The sequence below is a fragment of the Mytilus trossulus genome, chromosome 6 (assembly GCF_036588685.1).
Source record: "Mytilus trossulus isolate FHL-02 chromosome 6, PNRI_Mtr1.1.1.hap1, whole genome shotgun sequence".
NCBI classification, from domain to species: domain Eukaryota; kingdom Metazoa; phylum Mollusca; class Bivalvia; order Mytilida; family Mytilidae; genus Mytilus; species Mytilus trossulus.
The window spans coordinates 22073579-22092095 of NC_086378.1; the positions used below are offsets into that span (position 1 = coordinate 22073579).

General features: G+C 31.6%; 1 protein-coding gene across 1 annotated transcript in view; it reads left to right on the forward strand.

The window, feature by feature from the left end:
• The first annotated feature begins 2352 nt into the window (after positions 1 to 2352).
• LOC134720925 (dynein axonemal heavy chain 8-like) overlaps positions 2353 to 18517 on the forward strand; it is a 109311-nt gene continuing 93146 nt past the window's right edge. The window contains exons 1-18 of the mRNA XM_063583498.1: positions 2353 to 2489; positions 4471 to 4621; positions 5290 to 5424; positions 6058 to 6148; positions 6687 to 6838; positions 7383 to 7578; positions 7885 to 8054; positions 8564 to 8740; positions 9163 to 9276; positions 9711 to 9818; positions 10151 to 10399; positions 12037 to 12234; positions 12562 to 12638; positions 12992 to 13085; positions 15005 to 15124; positions 15677 to 15812; positions 16115 to 16305; positions 17853 to 17933. Coding sequence (XP_063439568.1) covers positions 4481 to 4621; positions 5290 to 5424; positions 6058 to 6148; positions 6687 to 6838; positions 7383 to 7578; positions 7885 to 8054; positions 8564 to 8740; positions 9163 to 9276; positions 9711 to 9818; positions 10151 to 10399; positions 12037 to 12234; positions 12562 to 12638; positions 12992 to 13085; positions 15005 to 15124; positions 15677 to 15812; positions 16115 to 16305; positions 17853 to 17933 — 2430 coding nt within the window. The 5' untranslated portion in view covers positions 2353 to 2489; positions 4471 to 4480. The remainder of the gene's footprint in view (positions 2490 to 4470; positions 4622 to 5289; positions 5425 to 6057; positions 6149 to 6686; positions 6839 to 7382; positions 7579 to 7884; positions 8055 to 8563; positions 8741 to 9162; positions 9277 to 9710; positions 9819 to 10150; positions 10400 to 12036; positions 12235 to 12561; positions 12639 to 12991; positions 13086 to 15004; positions 15125 to 15676; positions 15813 to 16114; positions 16306 to 17852; positions 17934 to 18517) is intronic.

Consider the following 18517-nt stretch of genomic DNA (forward strand, 5'->3'; position numbering starts at 1 on the left):
CAACATTTGGTTGGTGTTGAATCATTTTGAAAATCTGTTTGATAGTTGCCATCTGTTCGTTTTCCTTTAAATAAACACATCATACACTGATCCCAGGATTAAAATTTGATATATTTACGCCAGACGCGCGTTTCGTCTAAAAAAAACCTCATCAGTGACGCTCGAATAAAAAAAAATGTTCAAAAGGCCAAATTGAGTACAAAGCCGAAGAGCACCGAGGACCAAAAATTCCTAAAAGTTTTGCCATATACAGCTACGGTAATCTATTCCTGAGGTTGAAAAGTCTCAGTTTTTCAAAAATTCAAAGTTTCGTTAATAGTTGATTTATAATTATGAACATATCAATGACAACTCAAGCCAACAAACATTATCACCTCTGATAAGAAGTAAAATATATGTTAAAGATCGATAATACTCTAAATAGCATCATCAAAAGGAACAGAATCCTCGATATCATCATCATCAAATCCTTAGTGTTGACATTTTTTTATATTACCTCAAAAGCTAGAAAACTTTCGAAAAGTTTCTTCTTAGACGGTGGTGATGCCATGTTATTGGGCTTATTTATATATGAATTGGAATAGCTATTGATCAGGTAATTTCACAACTGATAAATTTGTGAGTAAGTCTCCATGTATAACGGAGTAAGTCTCCATTTATAACGGCATATCTGGTTCAACTTCACATGGAATAATTTTGAAATTGAATATTCGATTACCATAATGACTACTGGTATAGGAGATAATTCGACTTTTTTGCATCTTGATCTGAGCAACTCTTTATTTCCGACATTGACATCCGATCGCAGAAATAACAACCGAATGAGTCCGTCACAAGGAATTTCTACAACAACAAAAAACATTTAAAAAAACATTTAAAAAAACATCAATAGAATTAAAAAAAAAATCACAAAATCCATATCTTCGTAAAATCGAGTAACGGTCAAATAAAAGCAGCCACACAATTATGTCTGAAAGGTCTACAGCTGTCAACAGATGAAACCTTAATTTGTTGAACACGAAGTCACAGTACATTCACAACTGTTTGTAGAATAAGTCACATTATAATATTGCAGGCCTTACAATTCCAGCATATCAATATAAGTATACAGCTATAAAGAATCATACTTATTTGGTTTCAAAGACGAATGATTTTAAAGGCTGTTGAAATTCATTCTTTGGCATAGATTATAGATTTAGAAAAGTTTCAAAAGTTGGAGATTATTTTGTTTCATCCCTGCAACAGAAATAGACAAACACATGCACTTGATTTAATACATCGTCTATATTCTAGATGGATGCCGGATGGTTGACTGCTTAACTTCCGCTGGTAAAAAAGTTTCAATGATCTTCAATCAGTTGAGAAAAAAAAACCATATTAATTACAATGTATTGTAAAAGGTCACTCACTGAGTAAGCTGGACCTACAAAAAATTCTGATAACTCCGAATGATTTTTCAAGATTTGTTATTCTTCTCAATTAATGGATCATTCGTGTTTTCCGGCAATACAAGACCTTACTTTGAATGCCCTATAGTACTGAAAAATGCCGGTGACAAAATTAAGTTTTATCATACGTACATCAGTGCTCTCATAGACTGATATACAGAACTGTTCTAAAAATATACAAATATAATACAGCCAATACTGCACTGGATGAAATGACATGTGTTTATAAAATCTCTGTTTAACCCATGCCAGGGTATTTCTTTGATCTGCTATAGTATAGAAAGTCCCTGTCCCTCACGGCAATTCTTAAATTCATATGACCCCCCCCCCCCCCCCCCCCCTCATATGTTCAGGGATTCTTCATGAGACTGGGACTATTATACACGATTATATTAGAATCAGCAAACAAAAGACTTTTCGAATTGTAGTGTCAATTTGTAAATAAGAAACTATATTCCCATTTTTAGTTAGCTTAAATTTAAGAAATAAGTCGAGTATTTCAAGTTGGTCTTTCTTTTTCACTCAGGGAACGACCATTAAACTTCTAATGTATTTTTTCTAATCCTTTATTTGATGATGAAAAATATTCTGAATGCATATTTCCCCCATACCTGATAGTGCTAAATTAAAAAAAAATTCAATTAAAAGTCCGATAAACTGAATAAATACCCCCTCAGAATAAAATGGTTGCGCCCTAACGGTTGTGCGGTTTACATTTTCCCCGCCAAAACTATACGCGTATGAAATTCTCGCATAAAAAAGTTCGCATGATATGCCTAGATTACTTCTGCTTACTACATGTTTAGCAATATTAATTAAGTTATTTCAATGTTTAAATTCATTATCATCTCAAAAAAAATTCAATCGAGACACTTTTGGGAAAAAAATAACTGTAAATCTGACGTCATCTTGCGCCGTGAAGTGTCGGGAGTTTTGTATGATTGTTGAGAAAGGACCCGAGGATATCCTTCAAGATCGTCTGCAAGATGTCGAAAATTTGATATCATCCTTTGTTTTAATGTAGAATAGAATAGAATCAAGGTAATGCTGACCGATAGTTCCATTCGCCCTGTAAGTACGTTCGTTTTACGTTATCTCACCAAATTGCCTGAAATTAGCAGACGCTCGTAGTTTTAGGGCACGATAGTCGAACAAGAAAATGACAACAACACTCAAACATGTCATAATTTTGAAAACATTTTTTTTTTCATCAGTCCTGGGAACAGTATGTGCCTCATCAGTCATATTATACTTTGGTATTAAATAACCTTATTGGAATAGAAATTTGTTGTGAAAAAATCCTGAATATGGTTTTATCCTGAGCCGAGGTGGAAAATATTATAAAGTGCAAATGATTTCTCGTTATAAAATGAAACAACTTTTCAATGTTGATGGTTTAAAATTATCAAATAACAGCAACTTATATGAAGTCTTTTGAAGAACCATGTTAAATTGGTGATTTGAGGAGTTCAGCTACTATATTAGTATATAAGTGTAGGAATACACCTTATCGCTATTCCCAGCTGACCCTGCCGCTTGAACTTTTGACGCATACAACAATCACTTTTTCATTGTGGCGTCAGCTATTTTGTTTTATGACGTCATAATTTTACGGGAACCTGTGTGATATCCAGTAATGGCGGACAAATAGCGATAAGGTGTATGCACTTTACTGTCAAATGGTCATTTTTGGCTGATGTGAGTGTCAAATTGGTTACGATTTTACTGTTTCCTCATATCTTATGATTTCGTATGTCATGTGTTAGTATCATCCACATTTCATCAGTTTGGATTGCACATATGTATATTGTGACTTGTTTTCTTTGGTTTTAACAACCACACTACAACTTCACAATTTTTAAACATATTCACAAATACACCTCATCGCTATTTGTCCGCCTTTACTGGATATCACACAGTGTCTCGAAAAATTTTGACGTCATAAAACAAAATATATGACGCCACAATGGAAAAGTCATTGTTGTTGACGTCGAAAGTTTAAGTGGCCGGGTCAGCCAGGATTAGTGATAACGTGTACAAATTAAATAAAACTGACCTGTTTCAGCTGATTTTGATTGTGTGTCATAATATCATCACTATAGAAACATGTACCTACAAACATTCGACAGAACAGACTTTCAAAATTTGAGTATACAGGTGAATGAAAACTTAACAGTGAAAACTGTAAGAAGTGAAAATTGTTAAAGTACATCATGTACTATAAAACACAACACATGATGATAAAGCTGAGTTTGCAATTTGAACCCCCCTGAATAGGATTGACAGTTTTTTTATCAAAGGTCAGTGGTTTTTTCCCGGCACTCCGGCTACCACCACCAATAAAAACTGGCGACAGCGAAATTTCCAAAAAGAGGTGCTTAAAAGTGTGATTTTTTTTTATCAACAGCATTTAAAGAATAAAATCACTTCTGAAAATAAAGTAGAACTGTGGGAAGATGTCCCTTTAAATCAACTCACTCTTGTCACTCTTGTGAAATTTACAGGCCATTGGCCTTATTCTGAATCCTGTAATCAACCAGTATAAGCAAAGTTCAGAGATTTTTTTCCAAGAGACCTAATATAATTTTAGTTATAAAAAATTGTGAAAAGCTTACATTTACAAGTTTACGTTAGTAACTTGTTTGTGCTGAATGAAAGTATAAAACCCTGCTTTAATCAGAACTTCAAATTAAAAGACTTTATATCCAAATTGAATACATCTTAATCTCCCTTTTAATACTTCAAATTCTATTTGAACAAAGTCTTTATGTGCTTTTTTAATTAACATTCTTTTTTAGCCTTGATATATCATGTATATATATATCATTCTTATAAAAAGCAAACTTTATACTGTGACTGAGATATCAATGTGTAGAAAACTTGAATGTATTTGTTGTGACTAAAAGGAGGGAGTATAAGTATGTCAAGGAACTGCAACTGTAAGGGAACTTAAAGTTTATCATTATTTATTCATTGATTAGTTTTGATATATATTCATTTGTAATTATGGTTTGTTTTCAAGGTTGTAGAAAATGTCCTTCTTGGGTGCTGACCCAGCACATGGGATACAAGAAAGGAGACAGAGTGTTGCTATACATGCTGGTTTACCAGGAAGGCGGAGGAGCACAGTCGGAAGTCTGTTAGTGAATACAGAAAGCTTAAAAGAAAGACAGGTAAACATCTAGAGTTGTTTATTATTTAAATTGAAGTTTGATTGAATTAAATTTTTTCTACTTTCATTAATATGTTAAATTGTTTAACCCTTTCCTCCATAATGACGCCTTTTGAAGCCACCCCCCTTACTCCATAATGACGCCTTCTGACGCCTGTGTAGTACCTCAGTTGAAACACTTTGACTACAAAGTGTCTACATTTGACTTAATAAAGTTTGTATCCAATATGAAAAGAAATATCATAGGAATATCCAACTTAAATTTATTTGATGAAATAGTTGTTTTTCGCAATGCCTTAATACTTTAAAGCATAAGTTTAGCATTTTATCAAAAAAATCCTATGCAAATCAAGTATGCAAAAAAAAAAATTCAATGGAGGAAAGGGTTAAGTGATCATCCAAAAAAAAAAGAGGGGTTCCAACCCTGGACCCCCCCCCCCCCTCTCTGGATCGCGCCTGATATAGATAAATAGAGGAGAGTAAAATTATGAAGGACATGGTTTGAAGGTTTATCTTAGAGTAGCAAATTGCTACAGGGTGACATTAAAAATTTATAAAAAGTCCAACTTAAGAAGTTCTTGCATTCAAATTTATTGTATTTGATTTCATCTCAATTCTTATATACATAATATTATCAAATTTAGATACTTATTTGTTTTATTAATTTAGCAAAAATCAAAAGAAGCAAGAGATGTAAGAAAATCACTTCTCCAGCCTCATCACAAATTTTTGATGCAGATGGTAGCACAGCATTTGGCATTAGATTATTCTGTATTGGAAGATTTTGTCTTGGATGCTGAGAGGGTGTGTATATATTGTTTATCTTTTTTTTTGTCTATATATATACAAAAGATGGTATGATTGCCACTGAAACAAGTCTTCACAAGAGACCAAATGATACAGGAATTAACAGCTATAGATTACTGTACAGTCGTCAAAAATGAGCAAAGCCTATACTGCATGGTCAGCTATAAAAGGCCCCAAAATCACAAAGCAAAACAATTCAAAATAGAAAACTAAGAAGTAAAGTCTGACAATACATGTATTGCCAATATTGGTTTAAATTTTTTTTGCAATTCTCTTTAAATATATATGTATTTGCCAGGAGGACCTATTTTCAAAAACATGAAATAATCTACATTTCAATATAAACGTATGTATGAAGAGAACCTCAATTTTTCAGATTTTTTGGTGAAGTGTTGAACATTTTCTATACAATGGCATGTAAAGCTTTCAAATATAAAGTGCATATTTTCCTCTCGTCGTTTTTTGTTGTTGAATAATTACATGTATGTTTACTTGAAATTCACTTTAAATTTAAGCCTATGGAGAGAATGAATAAAACCAAAATTAAAAGAATACAACTAATATTTAGTTTGTTTTTCATGTATTTATTTTATATTAACCATACCACATGTGCATATATTTTTTTTGCAGCAAGTAACACTGATAACAGATTTCTGTGTTAAAGATGGCAGTAGAAGTGTTAAATTTTACTATCAGGAAGCAATGATACCTCTTCTTGAAGGTAATAAGAACTCCAAATATATATATATGTGTGTTAATTGTAATCTCATGTCCATAAACAATATTATATATGGAAGTTTAGTTAATATTTACTCCTATTTTGTTATACTTTTGTAGGAATTAAGCACTTCTTAGTGAATTCATAATTCTAACAAGAAATTTAAGCCAAAGAAAAAAATTAAGCCATTTTGCATTAACAAAAGCGCTTAATTACAGAAATAATTGTATCAACAGTATGGGAAAGTAAGGAGGCACTGTATATTAATAAAGTGTAATACATTGGTGATAGGTATCGATTAACTTTTCACTATATCAATGAATGAAAGAAAAATTCTGTTAGCAAGTTTGAAAAAATGGATAAAGCAAAACGATAACAAATATTCTTGAACAGCCAAGTGCTGGTTATAAATTTTGGTAGTACATGGAAAACTGTAAATATAGATATTGTTTTGAATTAATTCTTGAATGTTAGAATAACTTCAGTTGCCAGATTGTGGCATAGTGAAAGAATATTTCAACTAAATGCAAATCTATTATAGAATGTGGGAGAACAATATCTGGAGCTGGAAAAGGAGCAGTAGCACCAAGGGTTCTAGTAACAAGTGGAACAGGGGAGAGATTGAGAGGAATATGTGTTTATTTTCTACGTACCAAATCTGACATTGCTTTGACAAGCAAAAACATATATGATGTAAGTTGACTAACTTGCTGTCTGTCTTGCAGAGTCTGATCACTATTCATCAACTCTTATGTTGCTTAAAATTCTTGTATCCATGTGCTTTGCAGGGAATAGACTTTAGTATGTTTTATAAATAAAACTTGTTAGTATTATCCACAAAGTTAACAAAAAAATCTAAATAATTTTTTTTTGATTCAAACAAATTCTGAATTTTAGTGTGATATTTTGCAAATACCAGTATGCTTGGTTAACTTTTGTCAAAATAAGCTAAAACAATAATGATGTTATATTGGCTTGCAAGTTAATAATCTAATCTAATAATTCAAAATTCAGGGGGGGGAACACCTTTACTGTCTATGTTCCTTCGAATTTTTTAACCATGCCTTACAGCACTAGAGACTTGGGAAGAGTTGGACAATGATCCTCATGGTAGAAATTCAAGGTCAACTTTTATGGATAGCTATGAAAATTTTGTGAGCTTCCCTGGTCTTTTTTAAGTTGAAACATGTTAGATTCCTTTTATACATTCCTAATGTTATAAAATATATTTTAATAGGAAGTGACTTTTGGAGTATTAGATGCCTCAGATCCTACAGGAATATTGACAGCATTTGAATGTGTCATGTCTAGTCTGTATCAACCATGCCTTTCAGCACTAGAGACTTGGGGAGAGTTAGACAATGATCCTCATGGTAGAAAGTCCAGGTCAACTTTTATGGATAGCTATGAAAATTTTGTGAGCTTCCTTGGTCGTACGTATTATATTTTAGAAGATTGGGCTGAAAAAAGTTACTGATGTTTCTGATTAGTTGAAAGACTCATATTAGAATTAAAAAATAAATAATCTTGGAATATAAGTAAATGTGTATGTGTTTATAAAATTCTTTATTAGGTGCATGAACATGTGTAGTGGAAAAACACATACATTGCCTCATATTTTATATAATGCTGTCCAAGCAAGGTTCGAGAACTTGAGTTAGCAAGAATGGATCGATCCAAAAATGCTTGGTCCTATATTGACAACAATTTCATATCTAAGATTTCTGTTGATATTACAGATGCACAAGCCAATTCTGGTGAATGTGTAAGATTAGCTAGTAATACCAGTGAAAAGATCAGTCTGCAAGAGATAAAAACTGCACAAGACTGTATACAGGCTGCTGCCAATCCTGATATAGTCTCTGATGTAGAAGAATTAGCTACAGTTTGGTGTAAACAAATTGAACAAGTAAGTTAATTATAGACTTGGACACCTTTATAGTAAACTATCATGTAATCAGTATTAGTGACCTTAAACAACTTTAGTGTACATTTTCTGTGTCAATAGTTATTTGCATTATTTAATATTGAGTTTTGTTTAATAATAAAAAAGTAATATAAAGATGTTTGCCTCATTGCAAATAATTTACATACATTCAGTTTAACATAAATCCTTATTTTACAAGCAAAAGTGAACTGACAACTGGAAAATCTAGTACGGTAGAGTCCTTGGAGTGGAAACCTCTATTATGCAGAGTTATTATGATAATACACATAAAATGTAAAAAGTCTTTAACAACAACACTTAAGGGGCTGCTGCAGACAATTTATTTATCGACATGATTATGTGCCTAGGACATGAAGAAAAATGAATTTTCTGCATCAGTCCCTAAAGTGTTGTGATAAGAATTTCTACATTTTAAATCTTTGTTTTGTTTCTGCAGCTCAGTTATATTACTTGGATTGATTTGTTTACAGATTTTAGCAGAAAGTGACCAGATGAGGAAGGAAGCAGATGATACAGGTCCTATGGCAGAGTTAGACCACTGGAGACAGCTAATGGCCAGATTCAATGCCTTGTTAGAACAAATAAAAAGTCACGACTGTCGCATGGTCATCAATATCATCAACATTTCCAAATCAAAAGTTCTTAAGGTATTTTATTATTTATAGCTCAACTTACAAAAAGGTACACAAAAGGACTAGGAACCTTTTTGGCCAAATTTGCTGTAAATTCAGTTATATTCCAAACTAACTTGAATTTTCAAAACTAAAATTTGAATGTGTTTACTTTGAAATAACAAATGCCATTTTTATTAAGAATATGCCCTATATAAAGCAATGTTCTATTTAATTTTTACACTTCTCCCTATTGAATTCAGACAATAAGAGAGATTGATTCTTATGATTTAAAAATTGAGCAATAGCTAAACTTCAAGTTTATATCAAAATTTATTGCTTTGTCTTTATATATTTTTGGCAAATCCAGCCATATTTTGATAGAGGACCATGCATTTATGTCTTAAGACACTCTTTACAAACTTGACTTTTTGAAACTGATTCGTTTTTTTTTACAGAAATGGAAGGAATTGGACAAGAAAATAACAGACAGTGCAAATGAAACCAAAGACAATGTGAAATACTTGTATACACTAGAGAAATATTGTGAACCTTTATATCGCTGTGATCCGGTAATTTTTTTTTTTTTTAAATTGAACACTAAATTACTATCTGATGCACATAATTCAAACGCCAATAGTGAATCCTGATATCAAAATTCTTGTTTAAATAAAAAAAATGGAAATGTGATATGAATGCCAAGGAGGCAACTTTCAATAACAGACCAATTGACAAAGAAATTAACAACTATAGGTCACTGTACCACCTACAACAATGAGCAATAACCTTTAATTTTTTTTATCTCCCATCCTGGCAATACCCCACAAAGAAAAAAGAAGAGATTGTGGTTTCCAGGGTTTATTTTCAATTGTGGAATGTTTAGAAGGCTCCTTTCATTGGCAAATAAACTAGATAAAATATATGTTGTATTTTGGGTGTTTCTTGAGTAATTGTAATGGGAAATAAATTTATTTACAAATATAGAATTGTATGATGATTTTTTCAGGTTTCTATGACAAATTGTCTGCCAGGATTAATCAATTCTATAAGAATGATACATAGCATATCAAGATACTACAACACCTCAGAGAGGATGACATCATTATTTATAAAGGTAAACATATTTATAAATTTTATTCTTCTGTCTTATTTGCACATTAAGAATGAATGAATATATATTGCTTGGCCCTTTCACATTTTTTCTGGAATTTTTTATAAACCATCTTTTAAGTAATCTGAATACAAAATCCAATATACCAAACTTAAACTACTGATTTTGTACATTTTCATCAAGGCAAAATATCATCAGTTTACCTTCGATGGAATAAAATATTTCAGTATTGCTTCAAAGAATTGCTGTGTTTATTGATTTAGAAGAGATAAAAAGAGGTCACATATTTTCGTTTTTGTGCATGTTGAATAAACATTTTAATTTGATTTATATAGGTGACTAACCAGATGGTAACTGCATGTAAGAATTACATAACAGACCATGGAGTAAACAGGATATGGGACCAACAACGTCAGCCTCTTATAGAGAAACTACAGAACTGTGTCAATCTTTATAAGAATTATCAGACTGTATTCCAGAAAACCAAACAGAAAATTGAACAAACACCAGGAGAGAAGCCATTTGAATTTTCAGAAATGTACATTTTTGGAAAGTTTGAAACATTTTGCAGAAGATTAGATAAAGTAAGTTTCTAAGTACTAGTGTTATTATAAAATAAAATAATTTGCAGTTTATGAATGAGAATGTCTAGTTTCGACTGCATTGGTGAAATATTTAATACTCATCTAAATAAAGGACAAGTATTTGACAGGCAGAAATGACTCTTCAATTGTCAATATATTGAATTAAATAACTTGAATTTATATCACAAGATATCCATGTAATCATTTTGAAACCTATAAAATGTTCAGATGAGAAATCTAACTTGTAGTGTAATGAAGTGCTCTAATTTTCTGCAAGATCCTGTCATAAATGCCAACATTTGCCTGTTAATATCACTAAACTTATCATTATACCCCCGCTTTAAAAAAGGGGGGGTATACTGTTTTACCTCTGTCTGTCAGTCCGTCCGTCCGTCCCATGAAACTTTAGTCACATTTTTCTCAGGAACTACACATCCACCCTTTCTGTAATTTGGTATCAACATTTATATATGTCAGCCATACCGTGTGATGCGTTTTCAGATTCATCACTTGACAACTACCTGTTTACCAAACACTTGTATGATTTTACACATGATAGCCAAGTTGAAAATTTTCGTCACATTTTTCTCAGGAACTACAATACAAGGATTTCTGAAATTTGGTTTATGGATTGATATAAGTCAGCTATACCATGCGATGCGTTTTCAGATTCATCACTCGACAACTTCCTGTTTACTGAACACTTGTATGATTTTACACATGATAGCCAAGTTGAAAATTTTCGTCACATTTTTCTCAGGAACTACAATACAAGGATTTCTGAAATTTGGTTTTAGGATTGATTTAAGTCAGCTATACCATGCGATGCGTTTTCAGATTCATCACTCGACAACTTCCTGTTTACTGAACACTTGTATGATTTTACACATGATAGCCAAGTTGAAAATTTTGGTCACATTTATCTCAGGAACTACAATACAAGGATTTCTGAAATTTGGTTTCAGGATTTATATAAAGTCAGCTATACTGTGTGATGCGTTTTCAGATTCATCACTGGACAACTTCCTGTTTACCGAACACTTGAATGATTTTACACATGATAGCCAAGTTGAAAATTTTTCGTCACATTTTTCTCAGGAACTACAATACAAGGATTTCTGAAATTTGGTTTCAGGATTTATATAAGTCAGCTTTACCGTGTGATACGTTTTCAGATTCAAAACTCGACAACTTCCTGTTTACCGAACACTTGCATATTTTTACACTATTAATATTTTCCACTTGCGACGGGGGTATCATCAGTGAGCAGTAGCTCGCAGTTTCACTTGTTTTACTTATTTCATGTTCATCTGTAACGCCAAACTTTTGTTTTATATTTAGGAAGAAGTTTGAGAAAAAGGGCAATAAAATTGCAGCCTAGTAGTACAAAATAACCCAAAGGACATATAAAAGACAACTAACAGTCTAAATCATTAGACAAATGACTGTAAAATAAAAAAATGGTTAAGGCAAGGTTAAGTTTACCCTCAGTCTTGAATAGTTGTGATTAAATTAAAGCGATATGGTCAAAGTTCTATGATTAATTTAAACAGAAAATACTTTAAACTCAAATTTTGTATAAAGTATTTTGAAATTAACTTATATAGGCAGAGTTTTATGCTTTGTTTTCTTTTCAGATCATCACTCTTCTGAACTACATACAGATATTTTCCACATTATCAGAATCTAAGGTAGAAGGAATAGAAACATATGGAGGCAGGTTTCAGCAGATTTTGGGAAGCATCAAGAAAAAGCCTTATGATTTCTTAGATCAAAGAAAAGTGGACTTTGATATTGACTTTGAAGACTTTAAAAGACAGCTGGGAGAACTGGAAGCAAGTACTTTAAACTTCTTTCCCTTAAAGATTTCATGTGAAATTTATATTAATTTAAGCCTCATATAAATGCAAAGGAAATTTATTCAAAACTAATATAAGAACTAATAAAAAAAATCTTTGAACTTTTAAAATTTTATACTAGTGACAGGTTGGTCTATATACTAGGCAATTTTATTGTGGATGCATACTGATTAATAAGACTTCTAATTCTTTTCATTAACACGATAGCAGTCTCATGTTTTTAACCATACTAATAGTCTTTAATACAGACTGCCACTGTTTATTTGCATTCTTTAAATATGTGAAAATAAATTTCTTTTCCAGACTGGCCTTCAAAATTTTATGGACAGCTGTTTCTCAAAAACTACATCAACAATAATGGCATTAGAACTGTTAACTAGGTAAGACATTTAGATGGGATTAACCTAAAACTAAGTGTATGTCCAGTTGTTTTTTTTGCGAACTTTGCTTCTTGAATCTCAGTCTTTAAGAACTTGAAAGGAACTACATGCACAGAAAGATTTGATTTGAAAATATTCAATGTTACTTTAATCCTTGTATCCTACCAAAAATTGATAAATGAATTCTGCATAAAAAAAAATCATAATTTTTGTTGTTGTACAATTTTGCACAACTATGCAATCTTTTAGCAAAACACTATTTTTTTTATCTGTATTTAACTGCAGTATATGATAATTTTACAATTGAAATGTGATTTGAATAGATGGTAAGATGTAATTTAATTTTTTACCAGGTTTGACAAACTGAAAATACCATCACTGAACATAGATGGCAAATATGCTGTTATACTAAGACAGTATGGGGAAGAAGTGGAAGAAATCAGAAAAGTAAGTTGTATTATACCCTTTACACTAAAATGATTGCATATCCTCAAGCCTTAAGAAATTTTTATTTGTAAACTTCAGTAGGAGTTATAAATAGATATAAGTAGATATGGTATGAGTGCAAATAGAACATACAACTCTACATCCAAGTCACAATTTATAAAAGTAAACCTTGAGAATCTAATGCGACTTTGTCCAGTAATAATGTGGGAACACGGAGTATGCCTGTGAGGGGGCGTAGGACATTTGCGCCAATTTTTTAAATTTTCATTCTTTCATTTGCGCCGATTTCATTTTTTCATTTGCGCCGATTTTATATTTGCTCCTAATTAGATTTACAGGTAAGTTAAAACTTATACATGTACTTGTACTGTGCATTGGTCAAATCTGGTTATATAATTGTTTTTTATCCGTGTTCAAGTAAATTTTGATTCATATTGTTATGGAAGTTCGTTGTAACCTGATGGACATATTGCACACTGAAACGAACCGAGGAGTCAATTCTTTAATTATCGAGGGCCATACATATCGGAAGGTCAGTGTTCTGAAACATAACTACATATCTTACTTACGTACCATAAAATCGTGTAAAGCCAGATTTACCACGGATTCTATTGTCAAAACACAGATCGAGCATAACCATGTGGCAAATGTCCGAAAGGCCGATGCTTAAGAACTACGGATACGGTCAACAATGAAAAAAGTCTGGATATGAATCTTGTAGGCCTACCTCCACCTTCCAGTGATGAGCAGGGGACAACAGTTATATACATGTTGTGATTGACAATTCATTACATTTGTACAAGTGACAAATGGAAGAGGTATATACTGATAAATGAAAAATAAAATGGCTTGGATGGAGAGTTTTCTCATTGACACTCATATCACATCTTCTTATATTTATTCACCTGTAATTTACCTGTAAAAAAATCAGCGCAAATGAAAAAAAAAATCGGCGCAAATGAAATGCAGATCGGCGCAAATGCAAAATGCCGCTGTGAGGGTCTTTAATTTTTAAATGTCAAATAGTATTTTTCCATCACAAAGGAAACTCAGAAATTTTGAAAGCTGGATTGAGCATCTATAACCAGTATATTTAAAAAATATTTTAGTTCTTATCATAAACTGGATTTTTAACACCACTCATCTTACTTTGTTATATAACAGCGACTAGCTTTCATTAAAACATTGGTTACTGAGGAAGCAATAATATTTGAGAAAAAACACTTTTGACTGGAGATCAGCTTAGTTTCACTTGGAAAACTGGCAACCTTAGTGCATTAAGATAGTTAGAATGCACCATCTCCAGTGTTGATAGGTTAGAGATTTCTATACTAGAGCATAGATGCCAACCATTATGATTTTTCCGTAGTTTTCCAATTTTGCAATGAAAACTACGCTATTACTGTCAAAGTCGAATAGTTACGGATTCCCAATCATCGCTGTTTAATTTTGTAAAAATGCGGATTTTTATCATTCTTTTTCTGTCCTGGTCTGGTATTTAGAAAATGCCAATGTAATGCTTCCGGTTTCTCGGGAGTTATCAACCTATTGTTGGGTAACTAACTGACTTCCGAAGAAGAAAACTTGCATTTTATAAAGTAGCTTTCCCCCCTTTCTCTACTTCTCCTTGAGAAAACAAAAATGAACGAGTCGAGAACATCTGAACAGTTAATGAATGGAATACATACTACAGACAACATGTTAAACGACAAATTTTAGTTCACATCACTTTGCAACCACTCGTCAGTAATTTTTATTGGTAAATGCACATTTATGAATGATTACTGAAAACTTTTCAAAAATGCGGAAAATTTGATAGTTTGTTACTGATTGTGTCAAAAGGGGGTTGGCATCTATGCTAGAGAAGGAAGGCTTTTATATAAATGTGTTATCTTTTATTTAATCATAATGTATTGTAGCTTTATATGAAGTACAAAGAAGAGCCACCAATACCCAGGAACATGCCACCTGTAGCAGGAAAGGTCACATGGGTTAGACAGTTATCACACAGGATAGAATACCCTATGCTGATATTCATGGTATGAAAAGTATTATAATCATATAAATCTCTAATTATCTCATTATTTGGTGTCATCTGCTCCATTTGGGCCAAATGAAATATTGCCATCAGTTAACCTCTAGGTTTATCATTTTTCTACTATGGGTTTCAAAATTTGCTTCACTTGCCACAGTATCTTATTTTATATTAGTGCTGTTAGAAATTACTTTTTTGAAAGGGTTGAAGATTTAATGATTTTTAGTTTATCTTACTTCAAAACAAAATCTTTGGAAGGTAAAGTATAGAGTTTATATTTTAGCCTGTCCGATCTACTGGTAACAAAAGACAAAAATAGAATATAGGGATAAAATGCAATTAATTATTAAAGTATAGCCATATTTACATTCTTGAATGTCCAGTTGTGTAGGCCTGAACTGTATAAAAAAGAGATAATTAAAAATTTGCAAGGTTACCTACCATCATTCAACATCTTTTGTAGACACTAGATTCATAAAAAAAAAGATTGCAAAAGTAACGTTTTGCTGTTATCATGGTTATGAATTCTTACTATACTGTTTAAATTTTTTTTTAGGAACAATCAGCCTGCTTGAAAACAGATGAAGCAAAGAAGATAATAAGAGCATACAACAGGATAGCCAAAGTGCTAGTAGAATATGAAGTGCTGTATCACAATGCATGGATCAAGTCTGTGGAAGTTGCCACTACATGTAAGATTTTTTTAAAGCAGTATTTCAAAGCATTTCTTTAAGACTCAAAAAGACTTTTTCATTCACTATATCCTTTTATATGTTTCAGTGAACAAATATTTCTGTTACACATTTCTTGGGTACTACTGAATAATATGACTTCATATAAAGTATGAGGACTTTTAGGATCTTTCAGACACATACATTTTGTTAGGTGTCAGATACTTCAAATTTTTCTTTTAAAATTTTGAATGAATATTTAAATTTTTTGTCACATTTATTAAAGTAAGAATTTTTAGATTTGAACATATTTTTGTTTACAGATTTACAAGTGCCAGTTTTAGTAAGACATCCTCAGAATCAGAACATGCTGTTAGTGAACTTTGATCCCTACATATTTGAAGTAATTAAGGAAGCAGAATATATGATGAAACTAGATTTAGACATCCCAGAGTCAGCAAAGCTATTGGTACATGCTAAAGACAAACTGAAAGACCACAGAAATCAGATGCAGGTAGTTTTAATGAACACTGATAGAAACTGCTTATATAAGTTAATCTTGATGATGGCTCCAGTATCAATAGCAGTCACCATATATATTTCTTTCTTATATCTTGTAAATTGTACCTTTTCCAATTGATTGTTGATACTCAAAACCAGTTTTCACAAAAAAACAGAAAGTGGGTCATTAAAAAGATTTTTTTCATTTTGATCAAATTAAAATTGAAATGGGGAATGTGTCAAAGAGAAAAAACCTGAGCAAAGAGCAGACAAAGGCCTAAGGCCACCAATGGATCTTCAATGCAGCGAGAAACTCCTGCACACGGAGTCATGCTTCAGCTGGCCCCTAAACAAAAATGTATACTAGTTTTTCAAGTTCACTAACTCAGTTGTCCTAGGTTCTGAGATATTTTCTACATCATTTCTTGAAAAACATTAGATTTAATTGGTATAAATGTTGTGTTTTGAAAAGTTTAATAAAAGTTACTTTGAAATTAAAAACTTAATGTTTAGATCAAAGTCAATATTTATAGACAATATTTTACTCTATATTTTGAAAGCCCTTGGAGTAAATTGAAGGTATCTGCTTGGTATGAGTGTTCACTTGTAGCGGAAGTGTGTGGCCAGCTAGTATTTCTTACCTACTTGTGAATGAAGTTAAAGTATCAAAATGAACTTAAGGATGTACACCTCTGAAGAGCCAAAAATTTCTAGAATTAAACTTTTTTTCTTAACCTGATTTTTAGGTTTATAAGACTGTAACAAAACAATTGGTGAAGAAAAAATCATATGGTGGTGTGCTTCTTTTTTTGCTACGGCCCTTTGAAAATGCCCAATTTTGATGATTTTCTCACTTTTCATCGATTTTTACCTATTTTTGGGCTATTATCGTGAAAAAAATCACAGTTCCACAATTAAACTTTTTTCATACTTTCCATAAAGATGAAGTGGACCAATCTGAATAAATTTAACTTACAAAAACTATAGGTAGGTGTTAATATAAGAAAGTTTTATCATATTATGATGCTTTTTTGTGTAAAATTTACCATACTGCCAATTTTGTATTTTTATGATTTTTCTCATTTTAAAGAACAAAATGCATATTAATTCAACTTTTTTGTTATAAATGATTGAAAAAATACATATCTAAGAAATTTGAAAAGACAAAAATGAGATGGGATGTATATTATTCTTGTAAAATCATTTTTTGTATCCCTCACCCATTTTCTCAAAATTTTGACTAAAAATACTGACTTGAATGGTCGTAAAATTTGAAAACTGGATAATTCAAAAACCGTTCATGGTAAATACACAATTTTTTCACAGAGTTATGTTTGATTATAATATTTTTAAAATTCATTGATATTTTCCACTTCTATCATATGTTTTGGAAATAATTTAAGAACGAGATTTCAACGAGACTGAAAAGTCAGAAGAATACATCCTTAAATATATTTTTTCTTCAGTAATATAGGCATTTTTTTTTTATCTTAGAGAATTATCTACTGAAAATAAAATTATTATATCTTAATCTTTTATATATTATTTACATCTTTCCAGATGCTTCTTGATGAGAACAACTCTATCAGAGATGAAATTCCTTCAGTGTTTCAGATTTTACTGGGACCAACCCTTAAAAAGGTAAATTATATCTTGTTATCAATGAAAATACAGGGTTTTATAATATGGATTAACACATTTACTAAACTGCAAGGTGTATATAAAAAAAAGCCAACTCACTGTAAATACTGGCATAATTTCCAAAAATATCTTCAGACAATTCTCATGGGGTCAATTGGTGACTTACAAGGTCTGACTAGTCTTGAAGGAAATTGGTTTGTTGAACCAGGGATTGACTGTGCATTGAATCTACTAATTGAATGACATTCATTCATTACAGTTACAGTTTACATTGGAGTTGAAATCAAATTTGGCTGTGTATTCATACTATCTCAAAGTCTGTAAAATAGATGTCTGTAAAAAAAAAGCTGAAGTAACATGTGCATTTTTATTCATCGGAAAAGAATCAAAACTGTCAAAATTCCTTGACTTCTCTCTAAAGGAAGTTATTGTACAATCTATCAATTAAAACCTCACATTATAACAAAAAAAGAGAAGTAGTTATTGTAACCACATGTAAGATAAATCCTACAATATAAATGTCAATATTGGAAAATTAAAATAATAAATAACACATTGACATGACAGTTGAGGTCAATATAAAC